Source organism: Chenopodium album, chromosome 26 (assembly GCF_948465745.1).
Source record: "Chenopodium album chromosome 26, dcCheAlbu1.1, whole genome shotgun sequence".
NCBI lineage: Eukaryota > Viridiplantae > Streptophyta > Magnoliopsida > Caryophyllales > Amaranthaceae > Chenopodium > Chenopodium album.
Window position 1 is genome coordinate 32,083,584 of NC_137859.1, and position 19,944 is coordinate 32,103,527.

The 19,944-nt window shown below is 34.6% G+C and overlaps 1 protein-coding gene across 1 annotated transcript; it reads right to left on the reverse strand.

The window, feature by feature from the left end:
• Positions 1-533: 533 nt before the first annotated feature.
• Positions 534-19,747, reverse strand: LOC145617691 (putative 3-deoxy-D-manno-octulosonic acid transferase, mitochondrial). The gene is made up of 14 exons (XM_081672430.1): positions 19,305-19,747; positions 19,106-19,199; positions 17,782-17,824; positions 16,357-16,479; positions 15,758-15,877; positions 15,604-15,682; positions 15,010-15,126; positions 11,208-11,305; positions 10,492-10,582; positions 4,664-4,783; positions 4,208-4,278; positions 2,274-2,523; positions 1,721-1,805; positions 534-1,152 (listed from the first exon to the last, which is right to left on the reverse strand). Exons 1-12 carry the CDS (start codon positions 19,519-19,521, stop codon positions 2,350-2,352), a joined length of 1,347 nt encoding a protein of 448 aa, XP_081528556.1. The 5' UTR covers positions 19,522-19,747; the 3' UTR covers positions 534-1,152; positions 1,721-1,805; positions 2,274-2,349.
• Positions 19,748-19,944: the final 197 nt, after the last annotated feature.

Genomic DNA, 19,944 nt, shown 5'->3' on the forward strand with positions numbered 1-19,944 from the left:
TGGCTTTCTTGTTTTTACATTTACATCCTCTTCATCAACCATTTCAACTAACTTTGTTTACTTATCACCTGAATTTCTCTTTCCTTCGGCACAACACACATAATTTCTCACTTACTATTTTTGTGTGTGTGATGTATCTAGTTGTATGCTTTCTTATTGAAAACCCCAGTATATCATTCAAATTGGAGGCAACAAAAGGGTAACATTTGTGCATAAATAGAGTCACTTTTATGCATGAAAAGGGTTACATTTATGCATTCAAAGGGTTACTTTTTGCATAATTTGAGGGTAACATTTGTGCATAAATAAGGTCACTTTTATGCATGAAAAGGGTAATATTTATGCATTCAAAGTGTTAATTTTTTCATACAATATGAATTTTCTGCATACAATCTTAGGGTAACATTTGTGCACAAACAAGGTCATTTTTATGCATGAAAAGGGTAACATTTATGCATTCAAAGGGTTAATTTTGGCATACGATCTGAATTTTCTGCATACAATCTGAGGGTAACATTTGTGCATAAATAGGGTCACTTTTATGCATGAAAAGGGTAACATTTATGCATTCAAAGGGTTACTTTTTGCATATATACAATCTGAATTTTCTCTAGACTAATTTACATTCATATCAATGTTGCATTCATATAAGTAACATTCATATCAAAAATAACAATTCCAAAATTTCTTCAAAAGTTTATAGAAATTACCTTCAGTTGCATTTGATTTGGTTTTTTGTTCTGAATTTGAATCAATTGATTGACGAGGAACCACTTGATTTTCTGCATTGTCAATTGCTTCTTCTGCATCGTTAATTTGATTACCTCCAAAATTTTGAATACCTCCATTGTCTAGATTCTTGTTATCGTCAAAGATTGGTACAAATTCATCTCCAAAACTCTTAGTTTCTTCTTCTTCTATAATCAATCGACTTAAATCGATTTCAACATAAGAATTCGAGTTCTCAAAATCACCTAACAATGGAGTTTCAATTTGCCTATGTTTTTGTAGCAATTCGTGGATGAGATTGCTCCAATTTGTGGTATCGAAGTTCGATGATGAATTCTCCTCCATTGATGATTGAATCCTCAAGGTATTCTATTTGCGTTTTCTCTCTGCATTTTCTCACTTTCTCTCTCCACCATTGTTGCTCTGCGATTTTGTGACTTTGAGGTATAAAATTTCGCGTGTTTTGTTATTAAAAAAAAAAAAACTGTAAATAAGTCGCACGTGCGCCGCCCTCGATTTAGAATAAATTTATTGTAAACTTGGGGCATGCAAAAGGAATTGTAACTGCTAAGACATGATTTTGGTTGTTAGTCATTTAAGGCTTGTTCTCTTCGGTTCAATTTAGTTCCTATTTCCTAATATCCTCCTCTCATAAAATACTCAATTCACCTGAGCTCAGTTCAGTCAATCAAAACAGGCCCTTAGTCTTGTAATCAGATTGTAATAAGATACTTAGATACTCCAATAACCATACTGCAGTAAAAATATGACTTCTATTTCCAATTTGCATATAACTGTCCTAATGTAACTCGTTATCTATGCTAAGTAGTGTAAGCACCAAGTGTTGTAGTATACACAGATGGTTAGACCAATGAATAGATTCATCTCAGTCATATAATGCGCGTTAGGGAAACCACAGGACTGCACCGCAGATTAGCAATTGAGATTCAATGCAGAAAGCAAAACAGATCAAACGAGAAAGTAAACTAACCAGCGAGCCAATCTTGTATCTTCCCTAGTGCATGAAAAATAGTACGCCTTGAAAGCATTTTAGTTAATAATAACAAGCCAATGCACTGCAAAAAAGAAAAATAAAATCATGTCCAAGGAGAGAGAGATCTTAGAATTATGAAGAATACAATTTCCTTTCTTTTTAGATTGGTAATAAAAGGTCTTCTCCCAACCATTTCTCAAAGCCCACAAGGTAATTAGTGTCCATATGCAGGGGAGGGTTATAGGGGCACTCAGTGCAGTTGAATCTCTAGGCGCAAGGGCTTAAGATTCTATGTAATAATGGAGGTAACCATGGTGGAGGTTCTAAGGAACAAGGCACCAAAGGTGGTCTATACAGTACCTCACGGCACTTGTGACTAGGTAATTTAACCAGCCTTTAAACTCATCAAAGTGTTGTTTTAAAATTGTGATTTTCATAGCTTATGAAGTGTCTAAGTGTCCTACCACGTCAAAGTAACATAGATTGTAATGAAAAGCAACAATATACCAACTCAAACAAGTTAAATCAAGTAAAAAACAATTTACTTAACTGCAGAAACTTTGTTTCTTTTGAATGCAGAAACTTCCTTCGAATTGAACATTCACATATCTTTTAGATTTTCCTGCTCAAACAGGAAGCCTTTTAAGAATAAACCAATCAAGTTGTATCCACACACGCGAGAGGACCCCACTAGATAGTGCATAAAATGCTTGTTTTGCAGCTGTCTGCCGAGCTTCCAATTTAAGGGGATCACTTAGGAGTTCATGGAGGGATTTTATTAGCTCTGCTTCTCCAGAAACCTGCATAAAGCAATGAGAGAGCTTTTACAATCATAGGTTCAAAAGGATGGACATCATAAAAAGCTTTATAAAGAATGAAGATGTAAAGAGTTCGGATCATCTGAGGAATTTAATTTACTGAAACTATATATAATTGACATCAAAACAAAATAATATCTTGATAACCTAAGCCGATCTATATTCCCTTGGCAATATTCAACTCATACATAATTTCCTTCACATCAGTTAGTGAGCTTCCCAATGAATATAATTGAGATAAGAAAGGAGTCAATCATGTACTGGAAAGACAAGCTATTCAACCTTTGAAACACACAAGATAAAATAACTAAATTCAAATTTCAATTGCTCTCATTAAATCAATGCTCAAAGAAACATACCTGTTTCTACATCTATCATGCTGATATCATTTTTTTTCTTCTCAATGCACAATTATAGATACTTCATCTGAGATTGGATGGGGCATTATGTATTGGTATAGAATTCTCAATGCATAATTGACCGAGGCAGTGCAGGAATTGTCCTAAGGAAGATAGGTCTGATAGCTTAATGCAATTTTAGTAAGATTAAGCTGTATGATCCAAAATGATAGACAAACAACTAGCAGATATTGATTTATTTCATCACTCCTTCCACCCTTCATTGTCCATGAACAAATTGTAAACGTTTTTTTGTGGAAAACTCTAATAATTGCATATAGTGATTGAGCTTGATAAGCATAGTCAATTTGTGGAATCCAATATAATGCTTCCTTAATCTGCTCTTTGAAAACAGTGTCTATAAAATCCTACATTTACGCCATAGACCAAACAACTAATAGATATTGATTCATTTCATTACTCCTTCCACCCTTCTTTGCTCATAAACAAAATGTAAAGGTTTTGTGGAAAATTCTAATAATTGCATATAGTATTATAGTGATGGAGGTTGATAAGCATAGTCAAATTGTGGAATCCAAAATGATGCTTCCTCGTTCTGCTCTTTGGAGAACAGTGTTTATATAAAAGGCTACATTTACGCAATAGACCAACCAACTTGGATCCACAATAACTAAAGAAGAAGTAATTCATTTTTTAAGACAATGTAACCCTGACTGGATACATTAGGAAACAAAACACACTTCCAATGTTAACATTTTTTCTCTGTTAACCCATTTCTGTACACATTCCAGTTACTTTTTACTTCCTCTGCCCCTTTTATTTGCTCCAATGGGGTGAAGTTACTTTTAAATTTTGGCTCGGAGGAGTTGATGACAGAGAGAAGTGGCGGGTCAAAATGTAGTGGGTTGTAGTATGGGCAAACTCAATGGGACAAACAATAAGGTACACAGGGAGTATCAGTATAAATCTTCCTATTCCCTTGATCTTTACCATTTGAGAAACTTATAGTAACCAATTAATAAACAAAAAACCAGCAATCATAACGCTGAATAAACAACAAAAAAATTAAGCTCATCCAATGAAAAGCTACAAGTAAGATTATTCTGTTTTTCAGGGACAACCAGTCACATGAAGTCAATATCTGACCTCTATTAGCTTCTCTTAGACCTTATTGGAGAATTAACACTGTTATAAAGTGATGCAAAGTATGTTGAGCACACCTTAAATGATTATATATTCTAGCCATCAACCAACAAACATAAATTTTTCAAGAGACACAGAGCAACTGACAAGTTTGTTACACACACCTGTAGAATGGACATAGGATTGAAGCTCTGCATTGATGATACCATGTGTGAGAAGTGACCAACATGAGGACCTGGATTTAGAATACAAATCCTTTAATCGCAGAAATAAGAGTTTTTTTTTCAAGTAATGAAATAAATTACTTATTATAGTTAGAAGGTATCCCATATTACACCGACACTGTTATGTGGAGGAATTGCAAAATATGGCCCAGATACTCTGATAGCTTCTGAACTTTTAAGAAGCTTCTCTGATGTAGCTAAAAGTCTAAAACAACAGTCTATGTCCAAAAAAAACCCTGTTTGTTTCGAGAATTTGACGCATAATCTGGTGAATCATGAGTCACATATTTCGAGTTAAACAATCTTTTTTTGGGAAATAGAGTATACTACTCAAATCATTTTGCAATTTGTGAAAACATGTCATGACACTATAGGTTAACCAACAGCAAAATCAACCTGTAAGAACAGCAGATCCAGCTGCCATGGCTTCTGCAATATTATGACCAGATGAAGTTGGTAAGAAAGACCCCCCAATAACTGAAATGGGCATCAACCTATAAAGCTCTCTTAGTTCACCTGCAAAATCAATCATTTCCAAAAAAAAAAAACATAAATATAAATTTATTGACAGACAGACAGAGTGACAGCCCTCTAGTCTAAGCTGTAAGGAAAGAAACTTTTCCTTTTATGCGAACATATTGGACTACATTGACAAGCTCATCATGATCACAAAAGGACATGCCAAAACTGCAAGCTATGGAAAAATTGTCTATCCCCTCCGTTTTTTAAAGTGTACTACTTTCATAATGCGGCCGTTTTTTTCAAGTGTTACAGTTCCTCTTTGACTCTTTGTTTGGCAAACTCCTACCTTATAATATTATATCTCTCTCCTCTCATGGTCCCCACACATACCTACAAGCTACAACTACTAAATTTTTTTCTCTCCTCACATCCCTTACTTTATTACCTCCACTATCTAAATGTAATGAACCGACCTAGGGGCATTAGTATAATAAGGGAAAATATGCAATGAACTAAGAGAGGCCACTTGTGCACACGAGGCAAAAGCTCAGTCTAAAATTATCCTAGGGTTTGAAACCATGGAGAGAGAGAGAGAGAGAGAGAGAGAAAGAGAGGGGTAAGGATTAGGAAAGCCGATTATGAGCTACCTCCTAGGAGAGTTGTGACCTCAAGTGACTTTTTGGAGAGTGGTAGCCTAAAGCTACCGTTGCAAGAAACCTTTTGGCTTAAGCTTACTTAAAGACTCAATCTTTCCTCCCAACTCTTCTTATTTTCTTTGTTAGATCTTAATTTTGAGCTAAGACTAAGCTAGCCATTCGTTTTGTCTCAATAAGTTGAGGAAGTCTTACGGTCCTGCACAGCTGACCTCCCTCAGCTTTGCGCGTAGTTCCTGGTTCAAAAGATAACTGAAAATCGCTATCGGTGAAGTATATAACATGTAAGTGCGATCAAGGCCTTTGGGAAAGGCGAGTGCGATAGACCGGCTGTGGGTCGCGCCTTGCCTTACCGCAGGCATTGAATGAAATGAGTGGAGAGAAGAAAGGTCCACAGAAGGTTGGGAACAAGCCCACTTGATGGTTTGAAAAGCCCACGTCCGAGTCCAAGAGAAAACTCTCAAAATATGCCAGCAAAGGCTACCGCACCGAGGAGCCGCTCGCAGCGAGAAGCAAGGGATGTCGTAGTTGATTTGATTTAAGGTATCTCTTGATCGAAGGGTTCAAGCCGCTAGGCAAAGTTTCATTTGTTCCCTAGCGCACAGCATGACCAACTGGCACGTGCGGCCAAAAACCAACCACCGAACCGAAACCGATCGGGGAGACCGGGGGGCCGTTATCATGCGCGAAGCGAAGCTTAATAGGAGCCCGAGCATTTCTTTATTTATAAGCTAGTAATGTAGTGTCCGAATCTGTAACCCTCATTAGCAGATTCATTTTCTGTGGTTTCCCTGATCAAATTCTTCGAAACCTCCCCTCTCCGCTCTTTGCCACCCTCTGACCGCTACTCCTGACACAGGCAACAGAATGCGCGCTTGGACGAAGAATCCTTATTCTATTTATGAATGGAAAATGGATCAGGGGCTTCCGGCCCCATGACCTCGGCACGCAAGCCTTTTTCTTACTCCTTTAAAAGGGTGCGCACACAATCCACGCACTTCTCTCTCTTGATTCTATTCCCAGAAGCCTTTCTTCATAAACCGGCATGGTTCTGTAGTCAAAGCAATCTTTTTTGGGGTGTATAGCTCAGTTGGTAGAGCATTGGGCTTTTAACCACAAAGTGAGTGCAGAAGGACCTGAAAAGAGTGTGCTCGTTCTATTTTGATTTGAATGGGCCGAGTCTCCCGTTTTATTCCCCTTCTCTAAGGAGTGGAATTCTTCCTTTTATTTTCCATTCATAAATAGAATAGGGATTCTTCGTCCAAGCGCGCATTATGTTGCCTGTGTCAGGAAGGCTGCTCTTCCCTGGCCACTTCGCCACCTTTGTTTGGTACGTAGTTTGTCAAAGAAAATAGATTTCTTACTGTAATGAATGAATTCGGGGATATCAGCTTAGGTATGTAGTCGCTTGTTAAAGAATAAGGAAAGATGATTTAAATCCATTACACCCAACTACCAACTTAAATCTTATTATATTAAGGTCAATTAAACTACCTAAAACTATGTGGCAGTCAAAGTGTATCACTTTTAAAAAAAGACGTATTTGTTATGTCTTTCAAACTTCTATTAATTTTGTTTATGCTCTGCTCTTAGAATTATTAATCTTTACCGGGCATGAGTATCATTGTCCTCAGTGTAAGAATGACCCAATCAATGAATCAAGTATAACTTTGCCTTAATATAAAACAAACCTGTAAAGTGATGAAGGAATTGAACTAGGGAATGTTAAAAGTTCAATGAAGATTGACAAATATTCCTTTGATTCTATTTTACCGTGATTCCATTATTTTCAAACAAAGAAAAATGTTTAACAAAAATTTAGCTTATGGGAAGCAAAGTTTAGAGATTTTAGGTTTAGAACAAAAATAAGGAAGAAGTTGCTTCACTTATTCAAAAAAGGAGATTAAATCACCCAAAAGCAAAATGTTAAGTGTAAGACAACCTTAAGATGAACATGATCACAACTCACCAGCAAAGATGTTCAAGTAGAATCCAATGATTCACAAATAAAAAATTATCGTTTACAAATTTTAGTTATCTGTAATGACCATGAGTGAATGTTTTAAGTACCTAGGGTCGATCATCCAGAAGAATGGTGACATTGATCAAGACGTGACCCACAGGATTAAGTCAGGGTGGCTTAAATGGAGAGCGGCCACGGGAGTGTTATGCGACCGCAGCATTCCCTTAAAGTTGAAGGGAAAATTCTACAGGACTGCCATAAGACCAGTGTTGCTCTATGGTACAGAATGTTGGGCTTCTAAGAAAGAGCATATTAAAAAGATGGAGGTTACGGAAATGCGCATGTTAAGGTGGATGTGTGGAAACACTTTAAGAGATAGAATCAGAAATGAGGTTATTCGCAAGAAAGTAGGTGTGGCGGGCATTGTAGATAAATTAAGGGAAAATCGTCTGCGTTGGTTTGGACATGTAAGACGGAGACCCGAGGGTGCACCGGTGCGAAGAGTGGAAGAGTGGGACCATGGAGGGATTAAACGAGGAAGAGGGAGACCAAAGATGACTTGGTTGGAAGGAGTGAGGAAGGATATGAAGTGCATGGATTTACGTGAGGATGAAGTTTTGGATCGTAAGGGATGGAGGAGAAAGATTTATGTTGATGACTACACGGAATAATCAAATTTGGTTCATGTTAGCCGACCCCACTTTTGGGATTAAGGCTTTGATTGATTGATTGATTGATTGATTGATTGTAAGGACAAATAAAGAAAGTGAATCGTCTCATCTATGGGACAATCCCCCTCATTCCCATCCCAACCGTAAGTCATAAATGTTTTACACTCCTCATAAATTAAAAAGTCCAATACTATCATAGTCAAGGAACTTGAGTGGAAGAACAAAACAAGTCATGCACGTGTGCAATATTCATGGGTTTTGCCGGTGTTACATTAGCTCCAATTTGTAGGTGCAAAATTGACCTAGGAGTTCAACAATCAAGATAGACTAATAGAGGAAAGATAATTAGCAAATTTTAACCATTAAATATCTTAAGTATGCTTTGTACAAAAAGAAATAAAGCTAGATTCAACAGGCTACATTTCCATTTACGAGAAAGAGGGAAATGGTATAATAGCCCGACTAGGAGGTTACATTTCTATTTATGTAGAAGATGAGAAATGATATTATACTATGGGTAGTGGCAACGGATCAACCTAGGCCCCTAATTCAAAAAAAAAAAAAAAAAGGTTGCAGAAAAGAAGCTAGAGAGGATGTTGCTATTGTTTCCCATGGAGCATTTTATAGTAACAGTGAGACATGAGAAATCTCCTCAAACCCATTAAATAAGCATGGAGGAGATGTGATCTTAGGTGTTTCTGAAAATGTGGCATAGTGAGACCAATGGAAGATCAAGCAAATTTACATTAAATAGTTTTTTTTCAATTCCTCTTGTAAATTTGTGCTTTATGTCCTTTTAATACCATTTTACAACCTCTGTTTCATATTATGACATTATGTGTAACAAATAAGCTTGTACGGACTCATAGACAAAATTTATTTGTAGGTGTTGAATGGAGAGAGAAAGATAATGATGCATGTGATGAGGAGAAAGAAAGAAAAAAATGACAACTTAAAAAGGAAAGAAAACAATTGTACACATTGTGTAACAACCATTTTTTGTAAATGTTGCACATAATATAAAACAGAGGTAGTATATGTTTTTATGTTTGCATGATTTGTAAATTGCCAATGCATATACATGTTACTAGCTTGCAAATTGTTGCCATAAACTTTGATGTCTTTTCAATTCCCCCTTATGAGTGGGTGATATATTTAAGATCAAAGACCTCTCTATTACACTTTAAGGGGAAGACTTCTATGTAGGCAGACCACTTAATGGATTGAGAAAGGCTTAAATAACATAAGTTAGTTGTACCATGCTCTCAACTACTACAGTAGGCAAATATGGTTTACACAATTGAACTCTTGATCTCAAATTTAAGCATTAGAAACTTAACCATTAATCTATATCATAGTATGTCTTTTATTGCAAACAAAAAAAATATATGGCAACATAAAAGGATTGAATCATAAATTTCATGCACAACTATTGTAATACATGCTAATTTATTCACGATTTCATGGTAATTGGTAAATAAGGAGTAAGGACAACATATTGGCGCCTTCTAAGAATAAGGGTAAGTGGAGGCAAACACCCTAAACTAAGCCAGAAAGTTCTAACAAAAGTTGGTTTTATATCCCTTGGAGTTGGAGGTCATCTAATACTATGGGAAAAGTGCAACGGACCAACCTAGGCCCCTAATTCACTTATGCAAATAGGAGACTACGGATAAAAAAAGGAATCTAACTCACAATCAGAGTTAGTTATGATAATGTGATCAGCGGAAACAAAGGGAATCTACCTCATAAGCAGTGTTAGTTATGATAATGTTATCAGGAATGTCTTACGAGCTAAAATGAGAGTTCAAAAGTTATGAGTAAGGAGGGATGTGTGGGAAATAAAATAAAAAGATAGCATAATATAGTGATAAGGCATTGGAAATTTTTGTAGAGAAAAAAAGCTTGGAAGAGAATCCACCTCTCAAATGTGGATGATTGTATTTTGATTAATTATTCTAATGAATTAAATATCATTTTCCTTTTTTCAATAAATTCTACACAAGAAATTTACAAACACTTAAATCACCTATAAATTACCTGATTTAGGTGATTCCAAGAAAAATGTTCGATGGTAGCATGTATTCAAATCCAGGACATATATGGATGATAGTGGCTTTACAACCCTTGGAAAAACTTTAAATTTAAGTACTACTTTTTTATTTTGTTAAGTGATTTACATGACAGACTATGACTTTCCATATTTGCTCCACATAGATTGCATAATTCCCTTCATTGTCCATAACTAAGGTTTACAGGATCCAATTGGCTAGTGAAGATGCATCAAAAATCTTAACCAGTGATGTATTAATGTGATCTTTTTCTTTGAAGTTGAGAACAGAGTTTTTTTTTTTTTTTTTTTTTTTTTTTTGGGGGGGGGGGGGGGGTTTGAGGAGTGCAAATGTAACTTGTAGGTAAGTTTGAAGCACTATCACTTTGACAAAACTAGCAGGAAAAGCGAGAGCAAGTGTTCACCTAATGTATTAGCCACATAAATATTTGTTGCTGATGTAAGTATACCCCCATCAGACCTCAAAGCTACTGTTAACCCTAATTTCTTTGATGCCTGCACATGATTGAAGCAACGGTATATTATTAGATAAAAATATAAATACACCTCAGAAGGATAATCAACTCCGTAAATATCGATCAAAACTTGAAACCTTGTATAGGTATGCAATTTACGAAAGCAAAGGATTAAATCAGTCAAACTATAAGCATACTAAGCTCAACAATGAAACCTTTATATTTAAAACCCTCTAAAATGTTAATCAGTCTAAATAGGTGATGGATGCAATTCAAAGATTACAATAGGTGATGGATGCAATTTAAAGAATACAATAGGTGATCGATGCAATTCAAAAATGACAACAAACATAAGAAAAGTTTTCATCCTCAACCATGATAATGCTGGATGAAAATTCAATGATGTTTGATCCCCAATAAAGCTTATGTCAATCAGTCTGTTGGCTGGACAATAAGTAGTGGAATAGTGCATTTTAAATAATAGAATTAGATTTATATAAGAAACTAATGTTTACATAATGCAATGTGCCAACTGTTTTATATTATCCTTGTGAAAATTATAAGAGTTGGGCACTTCTTGAATTTCATGGTCCAAACAAAGTGGTCACATAAAACTACCACAAGTAATAGGAGAATAGAGAATTACAGATAGATAAATACTCCACCTGGGAAAAGTCTAACCCATGATGTGGATGTCGAGGCACGATAACAGTTAACAATTTTGGGTGGCTTTGGACCAGTGTTTTATGAACTCGAAGCATTACTGAAAAGAAAATTGCACAAGACTTAACACAAACAAATATGATCAAAAACATTTTTGGAGAAATATAATTCAAATGCGTGTAGAAAGTAGTTAAGGAAATTTAAAAAATAAGTAAACCAACCAAAAAAGCTCACTAAAGAGAGTATTTATTTTAACTTTCAAGTTCAACTCATGCTTGAACAAATTTCCCATGCAATTCCTCCAAGGCTGATTAATCAATTCCAGAACATATTTGTTGCAAATCACAACCCCTTTTTATAACTATCTTTATTGCTTATTACTTACTCTAAAGTGAGGATTTTACAAGTTAGTTTTTAATACAAAATATTAGTATTGTCCAGTATAAGTTTTGGGGTGTCTTGAGCTTCCAAAGTTTTGCCAATTAATTAGAGGGCTATATTGATTCATTAATTAATAAACTAGTTTTTTTTATTTTATTTTTTTAGTTTGCTTGTGGAGCAAGTAATTTAGACTTATCTTTCTTGTATACTCTGTATATTGCTTAATGTTAGCAATTATAGTTAAAATTAGATTGTTGAGCTTTTACTTGAAGAGAATTTTGTTAAGGTTTGAACCAGTTGTTAACTAGGGTTTTAGGATCATCGCTTTTAAGGTCAAACTTAAAAGGTTAAATGGAAATTAATAATCTCACCTTTACACGGTCTTCCGAAAACAATTTCACCTTTCAATTATTCCAAAACAATCCCACCTTTCACCCTAATTTTCTTCTAACAATCCCTGACCGGTTGTATTGTTTTGGTAACCGGTTATCTTAGGTTAGTTGCCACGTGTTGCCATTTTATAGGTCTATTTCATTTTTTAGATTTAAAAAAAAAAAAATAAAGCATACACATACAACCTCAGCCCCGCCAATGAAGACCTAAATGACCATAACCACCCCACCAACTCCCCCTGCACCGCCCTAGAATGAACGGCCATCCCTTTCCCTCATTATCCTCGCCTCGACCGCCTTCCTCGACAACCGGACCCCCATCCAAATTAGACCTTCTGCTAATGGTGGAATGGTGACCAAGAACCCCTAAAATGCTGCAGTCGACCAAAGGGCATACAAAAATCCACAACTCTCTCTCCTATAAAACACACAAAAAATCAAATGGGTCCTCTCATAATACTGAAATTGGAAATGGTTTACCTTAATTTCGGATGAGGTTGAGAACTTTGATTATGGGATGGATTTTCCCTAGCCTTAGAAAATGGTATGCTGCTACCTAGGGGGAGGGGGGTTTTCGGGGGTGGTTGAGAACTTTTGGGGTTTCTCGGCGTGGTTAGGTGGTTTTCGGGGGTGGTTAGTGAATTTTATGGCATGGCTGGGTGTGGGGTTGCTGTTTGATTGGGGGTGGTGCTATGGAGGTGGATTGGTGGGAGGAAATAGACTTAGAAAGAAAAAAAAAATAGCCTGCTTAACAGGTTTTAGGTCTAAGAGATTGTTAGAAGAAGATATAGGTCAAAGGTAGGATTGTTTTCGGAAGACCGAACAAAGGTGGGATTATTAATTTCCATTTTTCCAACTTAAAATGACACTACATAAATTTATAACTTTTATCCTTACATTTTTTGCACAAATATATCTGAGTTGCTCCAGATTTAAAGATAAAGAAATTAAAGACATAAATTAATATACATTTTTAATAACTTTTGTTTCATCTTTGTTAGAACAAAAACATACTAACTATTTATTCTCATGGTGAATGTATACATTAAATGGACATGGATGATAGTAATCGATATAAACAATATTTGCAACACAAAAATGCAAGTCATTAGATGGATTAAATGCACTGCAAACCATCATGATCCTATATTCAAGCCTAAATGTTGGGGACATTAATGAATTCATTTGTTGTGAAATCCCTACTAAGAATAGATCATGTGGGCCATATTTAATTGATGAAAAATGTTCTAAACAATTCCAAAAAAAACTTTTGTAATGTAACTACTTTTGATGATATTGACCGTGCAATATAGTCGTATACAAAATATGGATTCTATCAATCAAAGCCTTAATCCCATAAGTGGGTCGGCTAACATGAACCAAAATATGGATTCTATCAAAGTGGTAAATAATAGTTAGGTGGTTCCATAATTTAAAGACATGTGTTATATATAACCCACACATTATATTGGGAGAGTTACTACAAAAATGAGGAGAAGTATTTGTACAAGTATGTCACTAAAGGACATGACCATGTAACTTTTGTCATGGAAGAAGACAATTCAACCACACGACATGATTAAGAGGTACAATAACTAAGGATATATGTTTCATCCATCAAAGAATGCTAGAGAATATTTGAGTTTGGCTTGTAGCATCAATATCATTCATCTGAATTATAATGAACATGGGCAGTGTGACCGGCCACATGTAATAGATCAACCTAAGGAGGGGTAGTATAGGTATTCTACTAATATTAGCTCACTAGGTTAATAGTCCTTAGTATAAATAGAGAGGGAAGGAAAGGAAAGGAAATAGATAGGCAGAACTTTGGAGTAGTTTCTTAGGAGAGTTGTGACCTAAAGTCACTATTGGAGCTTTGTAGGCTAAACCTACTACTATCGTTGTAAAACCATTAATTTGTTAAATCAAATTTCTGAGTTTTCCCTTTCGTTGTACTGTTGTTACACCGAGTAATATCAGTCCATTACACCACATGGCTTGAAAAATTAGAAACCCCCAAATTAGATATATGGGACTTCAATGGTAGCTTAGTGGTAAAGGCAATGTACAATGAAGCGGAAATGCCAGGATCGATTATTGGGATTCCTTTTAATTTTGTTTCTATTTTTTTTGCTGTAAAATTGTCCTATTTTTTCGTCTTGTTCCCAGATATTTTTAGCATATTCTAGACCATTCAACAATCTCTTTTGCTAACTTATTTTCTTTCTCAAAGTAAGAGAAAATTTAAATTATTAAAATTACTTAGTCTACAACACAAAATAAGAAACTCATATTATAATTATAAATTACTTTTATACTCTTTCTGTTTTCCTTAAGTTCTATTCACTTTTATTTTATTCCTTATAAGACAACCTTTTATTCATTTTTTATCAATCAAAACTCCACTTTGTGGGGCCCTATTTTTTTAAACAAATCCCTTACTCTCTATATCTCTGCTCTTTTAAAGCAAAAGTAGTCACATGAAAGATCTACCATTTCCACTTTTCCTAACTCAATAAAACGGAGGGAGTACTACTCTAAATTATTTTTATAATATTCAAACCATATTCTCCATGTTAGATTTTAGGATGGATTCATGTTAGATTGACATGTGGTTATATTCTCCATTAGCATAGGGTTGTGCTAGCCAATAAAGTATAGATTTTTTTATTGACAGTGATAAATTAGTTAAAAGTAAATTTAAGAAAATAAAAATCTTGGATTCTTTACAAAACCTTTCTTTTCTCCAAGGTTTAAAATAAATCACCTCCTATAATTACTAACTTTTTAAGCTAATTGTTTTTTGTTAATTGCCCACTATAAAAACGTTCATTTCATCCCCATGCTTTTCAACCAACTTAGTATTAGTGGATGCCTAAGTTTTAGGAACACTAGCCATTGGTTGGGGGGATTGAAGGGGTCGGACTTTAGTTGTCATTCCAAATGATTCTAACTTAAAGTCATTCCAAAAGGTGGAATAATATCACAAAAATAATGAATATGAGATGAAGTGAAAATTCTGACCAACCTTCATGTTCTCCTTTATGTACCGAAGAAGCCATCCAAACCTCCCTATGATTAAGTTGTGCCAAAAACTCTTCAACACCTTTCAAAGCATTAGTTGAAGTTGCGATTTCTCCAACAGCTAACAAATGCACAATCAACACTAATAAAGCCTTAAAATAGCCCCCTTTTATCTATTACAAAATAATATTTATTCCATTCTAGTCAGAAGCATGATGAAATAAAGCGTCATTTTTATCCATCACAAAAAAAAGAAAATAACCACTCCCTCTGTCCCATACTTAAGTGCCCGCTTCATAGAATTCTGCTACTTTCTTTATATTGCAATATTATTCTGGTTACCCCCCGCCCCCGCCCCCAATCCCACCCAACAGTTTTGGGGCCAATAGGAAGCAAACAGGAGAGAAGAAAAAATAAAAAATAAAAAGCAAACACAAACACTCACAACTAGGTAAATTGGAATCTTCCATTACACCTCTTGAGCAGTGACACACAAAAGGATGCTAAAGAAAAATTACAAGACTTGCATATATATATCAACACAGCAAATTAACCATAAGACAAAAAATCCAGTTAATCAAGGCAGGAGTATTCTTACAATATTTCAAGTCAGCTGATATGTTGACTATAAAAGGTGGTGCTTGCAGTAGCTGAAAGCGAATTGCCTCCCCCGTGCTCTGTGAACAAAGTTAAACTTGAGAGATAAAATGAGAGCAGGAAGTTGTTTTTAAACATAAAGTTTGACGGTATACCAATGGCATGATTAAGGAAAACTTTGAAAGCATCAAGGCAATTAGCGGAAGAACTGCGGGTGCAGACCAATGTTTCAAAGATCTTTCAGACATTCGAGCATTTAGCAAAACTAGTGCCATCTGAAAAAGGTTAAAAAAAAAAAAAGTTGAAACTTCAATGACATCATCATGTAAACACCAGATAATGATCAACTATGATACCATATGTGATCAGCTAAGATACCATATGTGGGCAATTAAATTTGTTTCTCAATTGTGTTTAATATTTGTTTTTTTGCAAATGAACACAAGCAGAAACTATACCCCCATCTCCCCTCTCCTCTCCCATGGACAGGGACCAGAAGAACTATCACATAGAATTACTACATATTAACACTAAAACCCTGATCTATGATGTTACTTTAAAGTTTCGTGCAGAACAATGCATAACATAAATCAAGGAGATGAACTTGGATTTACTCTATGAAAAACATACAAGAATAATAAAAATGTGAAAACTAGCATACAATATACTACAAATAGCCCTAAAAACTGTAAATCTAAAGCAAATTGCCAACCAATGATTATGAACAAACTTTTCCAAATAACTATGAACTAACCTTACTTTTAGATGCAGCCATTACAACATTTGGCCACAGTTCACTCTCCATGAGAATAACAGCATTTGGCTTCCAATAGCCAAGGAAAGCATCCACAACAGCAGGTAAATCTAATGGAGCAAACTGGTATAAGGAGTAGGTGTTAATTAACAAAGATGAGTTATGATATTCGTCTCTGGACTTCTAGAAAGTAAACTAAAGATGGAAAAAAAAATATAAACAATTACTAATTATAAAACTTGACCAAGAATATTAAAAGGATTGCAATATACTGATTAATTATGTTTTTAATAAAAACAATGCCAAATAAATGTTTTTCATTCTCTTTAAGTTGCAATAGTTTGACTTGTACACATGACATTTTCTACTTTCAGCCATTGATATCTCTAATTACAGATAAGTAAAATATATAAAAATTTGATATTGTAAAAATATAAAAGACAAATATAACAAGATCCCATGTGTCTATAATTTACACAAATAGTAAATCGTGAATTGTACAATTTTTCAAAGGACAATTTGTCAAAACTACATTTTAAAAGCACCATTTTGAGGAGAAAAAAAAAAAACCATTTAAAAGATTTATTGTAAAAAGAACACCTGATTGTGAATTTTTCTACATTGTACCCTTTTAAATTCAAAGTTCTACAAGGTGCCCTTGAGTTTCTGGGTTTTTCTACATAGTACCCTTGAGTTGTAAAATAAACGACTCTAACTCAATTTGACTCAAACCTACACCATCTAAATGATCTATTTACCACTTCTATATCTATATTCAATGGAGGAATCACCAATCTTCTTTATTCGCTAATTAATGGAAGTTTTGTATGATTGTTTAAGATGGAAGATAAGAAATTTTTTTGCTCCTACTTAATTAAAAGAGCTTGTTTTAGAGGGGACTCAAGTTGTTAGCCCTTTTTTTGCAATAAACATGGCAGTTGTGTCTTTGAAGGTGCTAAATAAGTCGTTCAGCAAAATAATTTAGTCATTTATTTTACAACTCAAGGGTATAATGTAGAAATTTGAATTTAGGAGGGCACAAGGTAGAAAACTCAAGGGTACGAAAAACTCATTTTTCTTTTTAGTTTTTCTTTTTTAGAATTTTTTTTTAAAATTTTTCTTTTCTTTTACCAACTACAACTTGACACGTGGCACATAACATGTCATAACAGGTCATTGACTTTTGTTGAACGGTTTAGAATTGAAGAAAATCAACAACCCCCAAAATTCGGATTATTCCAGAATAATCCAAAGTTGGGATTATTGAAACAAAATCCATGAAAGTTGGGATTATTGTTTCTAATTTTTCCAGTATTTAAAAGCCACTTTTAGCAATTTTGGAAAAAAAATAAAAATAAAAACTATTTAAGGCATCCATCTAAAACATACTAAAGCACATATGAAATTATGGATAAAATGATATACCTGATAAATTACGGTTTGAGGGAGCTTGTGTTTCAAAACCTCACTACAACACAAGCAAGCAGCAAATTCAATCTTAGTGTTTAGTTAAATAAGCAAAAAAATAAATAAATAATAAAAAGTGAATATGTTGATGTAATTTCTGGCAAGTCAAAGTTACACATGCATTCTCAAAGTAAATAAAAATAAAATTATAAAAAAAAAAGGGTAATGTTACTTTTACCAAATTTAAAATATACTTGCAAGTTACATGGGGATTACCAAAGTGATTGTAATACTTCCTTTTTTTTTTCTTTTTTTTTTTTTTTTTTTTTTTTGCATATAAGCTCTCATTACACATTTAAATCTCTCCTTATCGCATGAGCTCCTTAAAGTTAGCCCTTACATGCTACAGAGAACAATATTGAAGAAGAAGAGGTAGCATTTTATATCATCTAATTCTGATCACCTATGAGCAAATTTGATTTTTTTTTTTTTTTTTTTTTTTTGTAGGGGGGTCATAGCATGTTCACTTTAGTCTCTACCTAAAGGAGAGACAAGTGTTCTCCTATTTTGAGTTTACCAAGTCACATGAAAAGGCGACTCTTGTTATGCTAATAGGCCTGGATCACACCTTCATCCATCCCCTTTTTGCTTGTAGTCCTAGACCAATGGTTTGAATTAAATAGTTTATGTGTTATTCTTACTCGTAACCTTTTTATCCCCATCCTTCCAATCGTATCTCAAGAACTCTTACCTGTGACCTTTTTATCCCCATCCTTCCAATCATATAACTCTTACCCGTGACCTTTTTATCCCCATCCTTCTAATCGTATCCCAAAATCTTTGGACTTTGAAATATGACCAATACTTTTGTCAATTTTGTCATTACAAGAAACATATTGGAAGGCAAATGGTAACAGTTTCAAACAATCAAGGTCAACAAACAATCAAGGTCAAGCAAAGATGATGACTTTAAGTTTTATTTGTTGTATTATTATATTTCCAAAGAATTTCTACAGTTTGTAATGCATTATTGTTAATTGAGCTAATGTCAAAAAAAAAAAAAAAAAAAAAAAAAAAAAAAGTACTAATAAGTGGAGAAAATTAATACTCCGTAAGCCAAATGGTTGCCTTCTAAATTAAGGGGCTTTCAAAAATCAAACAAATTCATTCCAATTATACTCCAAATATGAATATGAAAACACAAAATTCCACCCCAAATTCAAAAAATAAATCTTAAATTCATAAACCAAAATCAGATTTCACTATCAACAAAACAACTAGAAATGTAGAATAAGATTATCTGGCAATTGCAAAACATAAATTGTGTTTGAATGAAACTTACAATGCAGAAAGTGTAGTAGTAGTCATAAGAATGTTAATATCAGGTCGTTCTGTCAAACAACGTCGAATCACCGGAATCGCCGCCATTCCTTCTCCTATCCATTCATTCAGCAAATAAAAAAAAAAAAAATCAAATTAAATTACAATAAAAATTGGTTGATTCTTTGAACAACAATGGAGGAGAGAGAAAGAGAGAAAACCTAGAGAAACGGCGTGAAACCAGAGAAGTGGACCAGGAGGACGGTTGAGAGAAGGGCGGCCGAGACGTTCCGGCCATCGAAAAGAATGTTCTAGACCTCGGCATTTGCGAAATCGGAGATGAAGGTGGATTAATGGAGTTAGAGAGAAGGTTACTGCTCTGTATATTTTGTAGATGAACTTTCCCTTCTCTCTCATCATCATCGTCGCCGATTTCATCTCTGATAATTTTTTGGATTTTGGGTGTGGGAGTGAGAATGATTAACGGTAATGAAATGTGGATTTCTGAGAGAATGTCTTTGGGTTTGGGCACAACTGCAGTTGGGGCATTTGGAATTTGAAAAGTTTCATTTTTATAGGAATCATTGAGAAAGTGCACTACAATAAATTGAAATTCAATTCAATTCAAACGGAAAAGGAAAACCTTAAAATGGATCGAACAGGAATGGATTCCATTCTACAAAAAGATGTATTTATTTGTGTAAAATCAAAGATGACACTGGGTTAGGCTACTACAAAGCATGACATTTATTCATCGTGAAAAAAATATCACACTATGTAGGCACAACACGACACAACATGTTATTGTATGTGTCGAGCTTTTTTATGTTAGACATGTGCCGCCTTTACTTGGGATGAAAT

What these genes read in the sequence shown, in the direction of transcription:
- LOC145617691 (XM_081672430.1), bottom strand. Translation starts at nt 19,521, where the DNA reads ATGAAATCGGCGACGATGATGATGAGAGAGAAGGGAAAGTTCATCTAC. An exon ending in TTTCCTTAATCATGCCATTG is followed by an intron (nt 15,683 to 15,757) that starts GTATACCGTCAA and finishes CTTTGTTCACAG; the next exon opens with AGCACGGGGGAGGCAATTCG. An exon ending in ATCCTATGTCCATTCTACAG is followed by an intron (nt 2,524 to 4,207) that starts GTGTGTGTAACA and finishes TGCTTTATGCAG; the next exon opens with GTTTCTGGAGAAGCAGAGCT.